Here is a 12,206-nt window from a genome sequence, read left to right as displayed (position 1 = left end):
AAGAATGCTCAGTTGATATTTATTGCGTACTGTGTAAAAAGTAAAAGAAATTCATTGCAATATAACTATTTATATATATATATACATTAAAAATATATATGTAAAGAAAAACAACAAAAAAAAAAGAAGAAAAGAGTTAATAATAACAAACACAAGAAATTATATATATATATATTATATATAAGACAAATTTATATTACTTTGTGATTACGATTATTATTATTTTTTTTTGTCTGTTTAAACGATTAATTTAATTTAGCGCTCGACGTGTACATACTTTATCATATAGTAGAGCGCAAACACCCCCCGTCCCCCCAAATCCCTTAAAAACCAAGACCCTTTAAAGTATTTTTTCTTGTTATACTTTTTTTTTTTTGTACAATTACATTTATCGAATCAATATATTATTATTTCTTTCTTGTTTTAAATCGTTATTCTTCAGTTAACAAAAATTTTGTTTCATTTATTATAAAACAAAAATTTGGACTTTGGTTTTCAGTTTAAGTTGTACAAAAAAAAAATCAATCACCCCCTCAACCCCCACCCCCCCAAAAAAAAAAACAAAAATATCAATGTATACGGTTTACGTTTCTTTAACGATTTTCTATTATATTTTTTTTTCCTTCTTCTTTTGTTTTTGAGACGCTATTTTGTTTTTGTTTAATTTTTTTTTTGTACGCGTACAAATCCTGTAAATAATTTCGATGGAAGCAAAACGAAACAAACAACAACAAAAAAAATGTGCATATAATACGAAAAACTTTAAGAAATTTGAAAGATAAAAAAAAAATTACACACACACACACAAGAATTGTGTATGTTAAAACGTATATATATATATATATAGAACAGTTTTCATTATATAATTAGGATTTTATATTTTTTTTAATTAATATATATATATATACGTTACGTTAACGTTTTTTGAGACATACACAAACATGTTACGGATATTTTCACGTGAAAGAGGAAATATTATGTTTTTTTTTTTTTACTTTTCCTTTTATTATTATTATTATGATTATTTTCTTTTGTGGATAAAGATGAACAAGCTTTAATACTATTTAGGGATTATATTTTTATTTTATTATTATTTTTTTTCTTTAATTGTAGTTACGTTAAGTTTTCCTTTCTCTCTGAATATTATTTAATTTGCCCGAAAAAAAGCCCCCCCAAAACCTAGACCTCTCCCCCCCCCACACATATTGAAACTAATTGTGTTTTTGCTGTTCACATAATATTTATGTGGACGACGCAGAAGTAAATCTCATCTCCGAGTCAAGAAAGTTAATTTAACGTGGATGTTAAGAAAAATGAAAAACACTTGCTTGGACTTGCAGAAAATTTATAGTTGATTTTGAATAATTTTTTATTTTGTATAGTCGAGAAGAAAATTATATGCCAACATACATATATATATATATATATATGACACATTCAGATACAGTAAATCGGTTTTCCGTTTTGTTTTTCTTTTGTTATATTTTTTACTGAATAAAAAAAAAAGACGAAACGTTTATATTTTTGTTCTCTTATAATTATTATTTTTGTTTTTCTTTCTTTACTTGCGCAACAACAAAACTATCCTTGTTTATTTCTTTTGTTTCTGGTAATCAATCAGATTTGTTAATGAATTATATATATATATATATTATAATGAGAGTCGTTGATTTTCATTACTTTTTTCTTGGAAAGTCTTGTGTTTATTTTTTAATTGAAATTTAGTCGTTGGAATTGTCGTTTTGTAAATTTGGTTCGATTTCCAGGGCCGCCTTGTATACAGTAATAATATTAATAAGGATAACAATAACAATAAAAAAAGATATATGAATAACGATGATAATAGAAAGCAATACTTTTCCGCAGGATACAATTACGACGAACTCTCTACGTGATGCAAAAACTCCTCTACCATAAACTGTTTTGGAATCACGGATTGCAGAGTTCGCCGCGATTTTGGTTCAACAAAAAGAAAACATATCACTCGCTTGCTGTTTCTTCCTTATTATTTTTGTTTTTTTAATAATCTCTCGGATAATCCGTCCAATAATTTCGTTCGTTTCTTGTGTCTTTTACGTTTTTTAAAGTTTGTTCGTCGTTTCGTTCCGTTTCTATTGGTTGAGCGACACCATCGAGTGTATAAACAATGTTTTTTTTTGTTTTGATGATGATGAGGTCCACGATACTAGTTTTAATTTTTGAAGGATGAGGAGCGATGATGTTGATTGGAGGTAGAGAGATGTGAGATGAAGACGGCGGTTTTTTACTTTTATAAATGTCTAAACTACTGAACTACCACTAGGGTTTACGTTTCACCGTTGATGAAGAACGGACGAAGAGAAGACTTTTACACAGACAGCGTCGGAGGAGTTTTGAGTTGTTGCAGATTTTTAGCCATTTTTCTCTTATAAAAATATTTTTACACATACATGTTATATAACTGTGATAATTTTCGTACTGAAATATAAAGAAAACGAGACAAAAAAAAAAGAAGAAGATACTAAATAAATGTAATTGAAATCTGTATAATAATAATTTAAAAAAAAAAATATTAAGGAAACGTAAGGATATGCAGAGGAGGCGACGATGGGGAGCTGCAGGATTTAAGGATATAAAAAAACAATTGAATTATATGTATAGTCAATTTGTAAATAAGATTTAATTAGCACAATGGCATTTTTAATGAGTGCAAAAGAGAGAGCGTGTAGAGTGTGTGCGAGATGAAGATGCGAAAGAAGTGTGTGTGTTTCACTCGAAGCAGAACGATTACGGTTTTTCCGCTTCCTATTCTGTAAGGATATTGAAGAAGAAATGAGAGAAAAAAAAAACATACAATTAAAATTATTCATAATTCTATGTCTATACTTAGATTTAAAAGGTGGAAATCTGTTTTAATTTGTTTCTATTCAGATGAACCCTTTCCTCCCAGACCCCCCCACACACATCTCTTTAAATTTGTTTGTTATGTGTTCTTTTGTTTGGACTCTTTCGATTGGCGGATCGTGGAAAGAAAGCGTTCGCCAATCGAAACGCGCGCGTCGACGAACAACGAAATCCGAATGATTGATTGTTTTTCGTTATTGTTTTTCTTTTTTATTATTTTCCGAAGCACTCTCGATATTTTCTAGGAGGACTGTTTTTTAATTCTATTGTCGGTGTCTTAACAAAAATATTTAATGAAAAAAAAAATTAATAAGATGAAAAAATGATGTGAGATTTATTATTATAAAAAAAAAATGCATTTAATGTTTAAAAGTTAGTATGTTCATTGTAAGCGAATAAAGAAAAAAAAAACTATGAAATATTACTAGTCGTTTCTTTGATTGATTGATTGATATCATGTACCCAACCTTACATAAATTTGACTTTAAATCATTCATTTTCTTATATAATTTTAGTTATCAATAAAATTTGAATCTTAATTAATTGCATGTATTTTTTTGTATCTTAGAAATCAAAATTTAAATTTGGTATTTTTTTGGTTCACTCTGTATATGTGAATTCGAATTTCGCGCTTCGCTTCGCACGTGCGCCTCAAACGTCAGTTATCTTTAACAGGTAAACATAACCTCCAGTTAGCAAAGTAAGCGTAAACTTAAACTTAACAAATTACTTGTGCTTGATGTTAAAGTTCAAAGATAGCAGATTGAGACTGCTTGATCTGCAGCACTCCTTCCAAGATGACTGCGAAAGCTTCCTCACCAATTTCGAATCTTTCTCCTCGTACAATTTTCACGTCTTCGAGAATATCTGGCAAGAGATGAATTTCAGTCTCATTTTCCTGTAAGTCTCCCATTTACATAAATAACGTCAATAATTAATATAAGATTTTCTTCATTTGGTGTATGTTTGGTTGCCTATAATAATTTTCTTGTGTTTCAGTGGGAAATATCGCAGAAATGAATTACCGCACTTCACGCAAATGTGCTTCGATTGCATTAAGAAGTACATCGTTTTCGACACATCAAACTACATCAAAATTGGGGCTTTGTATTTGCTCTATGGAGTTTTCAATAAGCAACCAATCAAGTAAGGGGATTCCTGTACATTCTGGTACAATTGAATTAAAAGTGATTTTTTGCAGACATTACGTTCGTATACGATTGGTTTTGGAAGAGTTCAAGGTTTTGAGCGCTCTGATGGCCGAGATGAAGGCGCAAAACCATGTTGAAGCGTGCTACGTCTATTCGAAACTTTTGAAAGACAACGCCTTCGATTTCGTGTATTCTCAATGCCATTTAGGGCTGGAAAACAAAGTATTAAAGGCAGATTTGAAGTTGAGGGATGATATTTTCCTGACGGATCGCGGACTGCGGAAAGACGTGGAAACTGTTGACGCAGAAATGTTCAAGGACATTAAGGACGTGGATGGAAAATACCAGAAGCTCTTGAAAGACTATATAAGTAATGAAGAGATTACAATATGTTATTTTCAGTTAATAATTATGTTATTTTAGATAAAAATCCAGATGTTAAGTTCACTTCGTACTCGGAGCTTGTTAACAAGAATTTGAATGAATTGCTGGGACCAACTGAGAGTACATCGACGAAAGTGGATGATGCTTTGTCGCTGAAACGAAAAACTATTAAGGAAAAAGCTTTCAGGTCCGCTAAAAAATGAAAATTAAGAACGTTCAGTTAATTTATATTAGAATAAACATTTGTCGAAATATAAGTAAATTAAGTTGTCTATAAGTCGAAAACCTTGAGTAGATGCGTTCAGATGTCGCTGGTATCAAAGTTATTTTAAGTTGCTGACGTTTTTCCCCAAGTCCGTTTCATTGGGACCTGTCAAGTGTTTTTAATTGACTCGATCTCAACTCAAGCACTGCGTATACCTTCGATCTGATTTCCTCATCGGCCCAGCAGTAATTTTGGTTTTAATTTGGAACTAGACCGTAACCCTGTAAGTACCCAAAACCACCTGAAAAATCAGTTCTGAACTGTCGTTAAATCCTCCTCTGATCGCATCACCTGTTGCTTCCGTCAATAGGAAAAACACAAATTACACCTATTTCCACTACGTTTTTTTCTTTCTTCTTTCTGTTATTGCTTTCTTCTCTGGATAGGAAAAGTATGTGGTAAGTATACGTTCCTCCACACATCTTTTGATGTCTCAGAATATTCCTCCTTGGATTCAGTGTATTTTTAGCTTGCTCCTATTGGTCCCATTTGTACAGATAAAAATGCAATTGTTTTATATCTTGCTTGATTGTGACGACGCTTCATTAGTCAACAATAGTTTCATGCAGGAACAGAAAAAGCATATCAATTGTATTCTGAAAGTGAACAAAAATATATAGAAAATAGATTAATCTTTATTGTTAAGTAATTAACTGATCCAGTGCTAATTGTATATCACTAAAAAAATGAGTCATGTAAGAAAATAATCCCACATAATAATACCACAAATTATGATTGCATGCACTTGAAGCAAAAAGTTAAAAAATTTATAGGAAAATCATATAAATTACAGTTTTTCTATAATAAAACAACATAATTTTTATTCTCATGACTTTGATAGCAAATAAATGCAGAAGTCTTTTTTATAAAAAAAAACTGTGGTTTTCTATGAAATACTATTATTGTTTCATGAAAACCAACAATTTGTTTTAGTCGTAGTATTAACAATGTTATTTATTTACATACACGTCACTTCTAAAACAATTAATATTTATGATGTTTAAAAAAAGAAATTAAGAAACGTCTTTGACTCATTGTAATTAGTATAATTATTTAAATTATCCGGAATAGAAGGCGATTGTAAATCCGCTAGGAATGTGAATCAGCGGACGATATCGCCAATTGCTATTGATTGCTCGTTGCATTCCTTTCTTTAACTCTAATTGGATGAACGTCGCATTGTTGCGTTGAAATCGAAGGTGTAAATATTCGCGCGAGGAATGTTTCGAAGATTTTACCGGCAATATTTATTAGGTCGCTCGGCGTAAATAGAAACCGCAAAGTACGTTGTCGTGGCATATTTTCTGTTTGCATGGTCTACAAAATGATTACATATAAAAAGTAATATACGTTTTAAGTCTGGTAAATCCAATAAGATTTCTGCAGGAGAATGTTTGGAAGCAGAATAATTGATTATTGATAATTTAGGTTTCATATGAATGTTTGGATTTAATAGTAATTTTAATGATTTTCGAAATATTTAACAAAACGTAAAATTGTATTTTGTAATAATTCAATTTTGATTTGAATATTTACTTGTTTAATTTTTTAGGACGTAACAATTTTATTTATATTGAAGTATATTAAAAGCGAGATAAATGTTGGAATACTGAAACTAAGATTATTTTCTGTTGTTCCTGATAATCAAGAAATTTCTGATTATGTCTCCTCCACCTGACTATCAAAAATGTTGGGATTGTTTTAGAATCTGATAACGCGAACCGTTGTGTTATCGTTTTGCATGGCAGATAAGGCGTTTCGAGGTTTTGATATATCAATTTTCGTTTCTTAGTGTAAACAACGAGCCATGGAGAACGCATCTGGAAGCCAGCCAGGAGGCAAGAGCAGCATGCTGGAGCAGACTCAGCAACAGGTGAACGATGTGGTGAGCATAATGCGCGTGAACGTTGAGAAAGTCTTGGAAAGGGACCAGAAGCTCTCGGAGCTGGACAGCAGGGCGGACGCCCTCCAGGAAGGCGGTCGTCGGTTCGAACAGCAGGCGCAAAAGCTCAAGCGCAAATACTGGTGGAAGAACCTCAAGATGATGATCATCCTCGGCGTCATCGCCGTCGTCATCCTCATCATCATAATCTGTAAGTGTAGATTTCAAGTGAATACCCATATTTTTTTTTTGTTTTCAATTAATTAGTTGTGTTTCATTTTATTCTTTGTTACATTCCTCTTGTATTTCACTCTTCTCCAGACAATGTTTAATTAAGATTTTGTTTTTTTAAATAATCAATACTTACACTAATTGATCATTCAAGATGCAACGCTCTTAATTTCACACTGACTGACTCGTTGTCTATGCTTGTTTGGATGTTTAATTTGGCTTTATTTTCTTTCATCTTCCCCGCAACTTATTCTAGCTCATTTTTCCTAGTGTCCTTCATGCTGTCGGACTCTTCGGATAAGCCAGCCGCCGCCGCCGCCGCCAACATCCCTCAAGCTCCAGTACAGGCGGTGCCTTCGGATTCGCAGCCTCTACCAATGCCCCAACACTGATCCAAGACACCAAATCTCTTGATCGAAGACATACTGTAAACCACAATACATTAATAGTATTCAACTAATTTCTTCCAGACGTCTTAAAGTACGCTTTCATGGTGAATTTTAAGTTAACATCCACCACGTGAACGTACAAAACCACAACAAGTTTTACAAATCGAAATTTTTACAAGGGGTGGCCAAATTTTCTACTTACGGAATATATTTTGTTTTATTATTTTTTTTTTCATCGAGACGCTTTCGGGGAGTAGTTATATAAAGTGCCTTAAAACTCTACGATTCACCACTAAAACTTTTAATTCTTAATTAATTTCTCTTTATTTGTGTGTATAAGATTATATCCTGGTATAAATATTGTTAGGAACAGCGTATATAATTCTACTTTAGTTTAATACCCACTATTCTTTGTTATTAGTTTAAGATTGAAATTACTTATTGCGGTTTTTTTTTTGTTATTATCGGAGCTTGTCCTTACATATTTTAATATTGTATTTATATGTGATTGATATTTTAATATATTGGATATGAAAAATATTTACTTCAATGCATTCCTACTTATTAATAAGATTCCTGAATTCGTGAAGGTTTCAGCAATTTGAACAAACTTATGCAACTAAATGTACACCATTGCGTGTTAATTATCTAAGCTATGGAATTCTCTGGAGACTTCCAGAAAATCGTATTTAGCATATAATAAATGTGAGGTTAAAGCATTTGATCTGTTAGTTTATTTTGTTGTTGCCGCTAATTGCATCATTTATTTAGAAATCGTGCGATTTCGCTAGTTTTAACAAGAATTTAATCCCAAATCCAGCAACGATTCGAACAGTGACAATGCCCGGAGTTCCGCAAAAACCCGACAATCAGGTTGCTCTTGTCCCTGAGTCCAATGATGTCAGGCAGCCAAGGCAACCATCCAATTTGCAGGGTCTCCTTCGCTTTGCCATGGAGGCCAGCGATGGACCTAGCAGCGATTATCAACCAGCACCTCTCGATCCTGAGGTCATCCATCAACAAATCTAATTTAAATCCAAACTAATGATTGTTTCCATTTGCAGAGGAAAGAGTTTTTGGAGAATGCTCTGAAATCCATGACGGTGAATGTCACAGCGTTGTTGAGATCTCAGATTGAGATTCTGAAGGATGTGGAGAACATCTCTGAATCTGATGTGCCTGCTAAACTTGCTGCATTCGAGACTATATTGGAATATGTGTCTGATATTGATATGGCTAATGATTTTCACAAAATCGAGGGTTTCCTCATTTTTGAGCCTTGCCTGAAGTCAGAACATGAAGCCATCAGAGTGAATGCCTGTGATCTCATTGCTGAACTTGCTCAGAACAATCCTTATATACAGAATGTCATCTGTACTTGCACAAATCTGATGCCCACCTTGCTGAATCTTATTGCTAATGATATTTCAGAGCAGGTGCAGGTGAAGGCTATTTATGCTGTCAGTTGTAAGTTTTCATATATCGATTTATAATAAAATCAGTTTAAATTAACACTTTAACAGGTATTTCAAGGGATAGTATGGTTGGTTACAAGAACTTCTTGCACCACAAAGGACTGGAAATACTTAAAACTGCCTTGAACAAGGACCACGACAAAATCAGGACCAAAATTACCTTCCTCTTGTCAGCTTTAATTCACTTGGACAAATACCTCACTAGTAACTTGAAAATAACGTCCTACTGAAATCATAACTATAAATAATTGTGTTATTTTTTCAGCAAGTCTACTGGAAGCAGATTTTCCTTCAGTACTTGTACGTTTAATTGATGGCGACTGGAAACCGTGCCAGGAGCACATTCTATCCCTTCTGCATATGATCGTGAAGGGCGACGAACTGGTGAAGAGTGAGTTGCGTAAGGATAAATACAAGCTGAAGGATACGCTCTCGCAACATCTGCAATTGATCAAGAACAAAGACGAGTGCAGAGTAAATTACTTAAAAACCAATTTAAATATTCAATTTCTTAACTTTTGTTCTTTATTTCAGGAAGAACAGTTCTACTGCGAGAAGATACTGAAAATCGTTTTTAAATAGTACACCTTTATATTCGAAATATAATTTTATTATTTCCACATTTATATTTTACATCATATGAAGTTATATTTATTTTTTTTTTGTCTTTATTCATATATTCTTTTTCTATGTTGCATTTAGGCTGTTTCTCATTATTATGATAATGTCTAGTGCTGATTGAAAAAAACATCAGCAGTTCTTTTAATAAAGTAGTTAGTATATAAATACAATTATAGATCTTTTATTTATTGTTTCCTTAATGATAATATAAAGGTTTTCAACAATATTTTCCAATAATTAATGTATTTATGTTCATTTAAAATCCCTTTCGGTATTTGTTCTTGTTATTGAAAGGTTGGGAACCTCTGTAATAAAATCTACTTTTAAGTTAATGTAAATTTAGTTGCCTATACAACCTTATTAATAACTGTAAAGTTTTAGTTTCAATATTTATAGATAAGATTAAATTAAATGATCCTTATATAATCTTGGCTTAAGTTATGAAACAAGTATACTTCTATCAATTTTTGGATAGCAGAGCCATCTATGGAAGAAAAGCAAAGGAGTAAACGTAGTGAAGATAGCAGTTTAAGAGTTAAATTGGTATAGATCTGTCAGAACTGGTGACAAACTAAATTTTCAGACCATAACAAAACATTAACCTGGAACGTTCTATTTACTCTCTTTTTGGCACTGCTTCTAGACAACAGCAATAATGGTAAGACAAATTTAAATCTAGAAATCTACACTCAACGCTGTTGTTTGTGATATTTTGAATGTAATTTAAATTCACCAAATTTCAGTTTCAGTTTGGGTTTAACATGTTCCCGGAGGTGCCCAGACCTTTCAACTGCAACTATCGCTGCTACTCGGTGGCGATGTTGCCAGGAAACGAGAGACAGGATGTGGAGAAGGGTGGAAAAAGTGAGAGTCGAATCACTAAAGTGAATTTACTTTATTGTTAATTGTATTATTATTTTTTTTTTGTAGTTATTATGCCACCATCTGCTCTCGAGACATTGACAAGGCTTAACATAAATTACCCTATGTTGTTCAGGTTGACTAATAAAAAGACTTCGAGGACTACCCATGGTGGTGTGTTGGAATTCATTGCAGATGAGGAGAATGTTTATCTTCCTTTATGGGTAATTAATGACTTTGAATTAAGGGATATTTTATGAATTTCTTTTTGTTTGTAGATGATGAATAATTTGGTGCTGGAGGAAGGTGATATGTTGCAAGTTGAATCTGTTTCATTGCCGGTGGGAACGTTCTCAAAGTTCCAGCCTTTATCTCCGGACTTCTTAGATATTACAAATCCGAAAGCGGTGCTGGAGAATTGCCTTCGAACGTTCGCCTGCCTCACGATGGGCGATGTAATCGCCGTGAAGTATAATAAAAAGGCGTACGAGTTGTCCGTTCTTGAAACGAAACCGGAAAACGCGATCAGCATCATAGAATGCGATATGAACGTGAGTGTTGTACGCGTTTTTGTGCAGCGGTTTGGTACGTAAATATTGTGCTTGTTTTAGGTGGAATTTGCGGCGCCGGTCGGGTACAAGGAGCCAGAGAAGGTGAAGAAGGTCGAGGAAGAGATGTCCGTGGATCCGGCGGATCTGATGCCGGAGCCTTCAGGATTTGTGGCGTTCGCCGGCACCGGGAACCGACTGGATGGGAAACGGCGTAAGGATTCCACGTCCGTGGATGCGGCGCCCTCGAAGCCGCTCTACGTGCGGGGAATTCCCGATTACAATTACATGCCGGGCCATTTGAAGTTCATCCGGCGAGTCGACAAGCCAGGAAACAGTAGCAAAGACAAGGATGACGGCGGCGATGATTTTAAAGCTTTCAGCGGTAGCGGCAACTGTCTCGTTAGTCGCGCATGATGGTAACTTCTTGCTTTATTTCTATTATTTTATTATTTACTGAAAATATCTTTAATTATAGTTAACTTTATGTCTGTACAATAAATTATTTTTCGATATTCCCAACCTTTTCCTTTTTAGAAAACTTCTAATATTAGATCTTTATTGAAGTCTTCTTAGCAAGTACACTTTATTACATACTTTGATCATTTAGTAACTAGAAATAATTAGAATTATGTATATAATTACTATTAAATAAATTATTTATCACTTCAGTAGTAGTTGTAAATATACATTAAATCAAATTTGATTAATTGTTTATAGAGTATTCGCTTGGCGCTAGTTGAAATTGAATACTCTATAAATGAATATTCTATAGTTACAATTTTGGGTCGAGTAACAAAAAGGTAACATGACCCGGCGAATCCACCATTATTCAATAGCTGCAGCTTAAAAATAATTTCAATGTAATGTATTTAGAACGAAATTAAAATATTATATTATAAAACATTAGATATGTCAGTTAAGTCGAAAATATTCGTGGAGAATTTTTAGTAATTTTAGACAAAAAACAATTTTGTTTGTATCGATTACGGTTTTCGTGCAGTATTCAATTAAACAATGCGAGGCGGTGTGGTGGAGGCAGTAGGCGCCGCCGCCGCCTTTCCCCCAGAGACCGAAGATGAAGCTGTTTCGTAGAGATAAGGGCTTCTGCACAATGGGCCTTGTAAGATTAGAGAGAGACTCGAGCCATGCAAACGTTAACTTAGATACTCGTCAAAGTTACTCGTATTAATTTTAATCACCAGAAGTTTAATACGGGAGGAAAAAGCGCGAGACAGAAAGAAACAGATAAATACTCGTGAAATGCACGAAACTTGTCCAACTCATTGCTGCTGAGTTGTCGAGTGTTTTGTTTTCTTGTTCCGTTTCGTTTTTGATGTAAAGTGGATTAATAACAAAATAAATGGAATCAAAGAGAATATATTTATGCTTTATTTAATTTTCTTGAAAAATTCAAAATAATTAATAACAACTATGTTAATTATAGTAAAATGGATGAAACCACAACAATATATGAATACTTGTCACATTCCCCAAACATTCAGCTTTCATATGC

At 33.3% G+C, this 12,206-nt stretch overlaps 4 protein-coding genes across 5 annotated transcripts; all 4 read left to right on the top strand.

Moving 5' to 3' along the window:
- Positions 1-3,529: 3,529 nt before the first annotated feature.
- Positions 3,530-4,681, top strand: LOC108568873 (snRNA-activating protein complex subunit 1-like). Of its 2 annotated transcripts, XM_017930221.1 has the most exons (5): positions 3,530-3,583; positions 3,639-3,783; positions 3,883-4,029; positions 4,085-4,404; positions 4,458-4,681. In XM_017930221.1, the coding sequence occupies exons 2-5, from the start codon at positions 3,761-3,763 to the stop codon at positions 4,619-4,621; spliced, it is 654 nt and encodes a 217-aa protein (XP_017785710.1). In that variant the 5' UTR covers positions 3,530-3,583; positions 3,639-3,760; the 3' UTR covers positions 4,622-4,681. The 2 variants fall into 2 exon arrangements, with proteins under 2 accessions (XP_017785710.1, XP_017785709.1); XM_017930220.1 differs by having other exon boundaries at positions 3,553-3,783.
- Positions 4,682-4,795: 114 nt separating this feature from the next.
- Positions 4,796-7,675, top strand: LOC108568875 (vesicle-associated membrane protein 3-like). Its single transcript, XM_017930222.1, has 3 exons — positions 4,796-4,906; positions 6,476-6,776; positions 7,067-7,675. The coding sequence occupies exons 2-3, from the start codon at positions 6,491-6,493 to the stop codon at positions 7,186-7,188; spliced, it is 408 nt and encodes a 135-aa protein (XP_017785711.1). The 5' UTR covers positions 4,796-4,906; positions 6,476-6,490; the 3' UTR covers positions 7,189-7,675.
- Positions 7,676-7,823: 148 nt separating this feature from the next.
- Positions 7,824-9,398, top strand: LOC108568871 (hsp70-binding protein 1). The gene is made up of 5 exons (XM_017930216.1): positions 7,824-8,193; positions 8,250-8,652; positions 8,709-8,864; positions 8,926-9,134; positions 9,195-9,398. The coding sequence occupies exons 1-5, from the start codon at positions 8,026-8,028 to the stop codon at positions 9,240-9,242; spliced, it is 984 nt and encodes a 327-aa protein (XP_017785705.1). The 5' UTR covers positions 7,824-8,025; the 3' UTR covers positions 9,243-9,398.
- Positions 9,399-9,839: 441 nt separating this feature from the next.
- Positions 9,840-11,286, top strand: LOC108568870 (ubiquitin fusion degradation protein 1 homolog). The gene is made up of 5 exons (XM_017930215.1): positions 9,840-9,939; positions 10,025-10,145; positions 10,212-10,366; positions 10,421-10,693; positions 10,754-11,286. Exons 1-5 carry the CDS (start codon positions 9,937-9,939, stop codon positions 11,105-11,107), a joined length of 906 nt encoding a protein of 301 aa, XP_017785704.1. The 5' UTR covers positions 9,840-9,936; the 3' UTR covers positions 11,108-11,286.
- The last annotated feature ends 920 nt before the right edge of the window (positions 11,287-12,206 follow it).

The sequence above is a fragment of the Nicrophorus vespilloides genome, unplaced genomic scaffold, assembly GCF_001412225.1.
Source record: "Nicrophorus vespilloides isolate i.1.1-1 unplaced genomic scaffold, Nicve_v1.0, whole genome shotgun sequence".
In the NCBI taxonomy this organism is placed as follows: domain Eukaryota; kingdom Metazoa; phylum Arthropoda; class Insecta; order Coleoptera; family Silphidae; genus Nicrophorus; species Nicrophorus vespilloides.
This window is presented reverse-complemented; position numbering and strand designations above follow the sequence as displayed.

Coding starts and splice junctions, on each gene's coding strand:
- LOC108568875 (XM_017930222.1), top strand. CDS start 6,491: ATGGAGAACGCATCTGGAAGCCAGCCAGGAGGCAAGAGCAGCATGCTG. Junction 6,777..7,066: donor CATCCTCATCATCATAATCT/GTAAGTGTAGAT, acceptor CATTTTTCCTAG/TGTCCTTCATGCTGTCGGAC.
- LOC108568871 (XM_017930216.1), top strand. CDS start 8,026: ATGCCCGGAGTTCCGCAAAAACCCGACAATCAGGTTGCTCTTGTCCCT. Junction 8,194..8,249: donor CAGCACCTCTCGATCCTGAG/GTCATCCATCAA, acceptor TTCCATTTGCAG/AGGAAAGAGTTTTTGGAGAA. Junction 8,865..8,925: donor CTTGGACAAATACCTCACTA/GTAACTTGAAAA, acceptor TTATTTTTTCAG/CAAGTCTACTGGAAGCAGAT.
- LOC108568873 (XM_017930220.1), top strand. CDS start 3,623: ATGTTAAAGTTCAAAGATAGCAGATTGAGACTGCTTGATCTGCAGCAC. Junction 3,784..3,882: donor AATTTCAGTCTCATTTTCCT/GTAAGTCTCCCA, acceptor CTTGTGTTTCAG/TGGGAAATATCGCAGAAATG. Junction 4,030..4,084: donor TTCAATAAGCAACCAATCAA/GTAAGGGGATTC, acceptor GATTTTTTGCAG/ACATTACGTTCGTATACGAT.
- LOC108568870 (XM_017930215.1), top strand. Junction 10,367..10,420: donor ATGTTTATCTTCCTTTATGG/GTAATTAATGAC, acceptor TTTTGTTTGTAG/ATGATGAATAATTTGGTGCT. Junction 10,694..10,753: donor TCATAGAATGCGATATGAAC/GTGAGTGTTGTA, acceptor TGCTTGTTTTAG/GTGGAATTTGCGGCGCCGGT.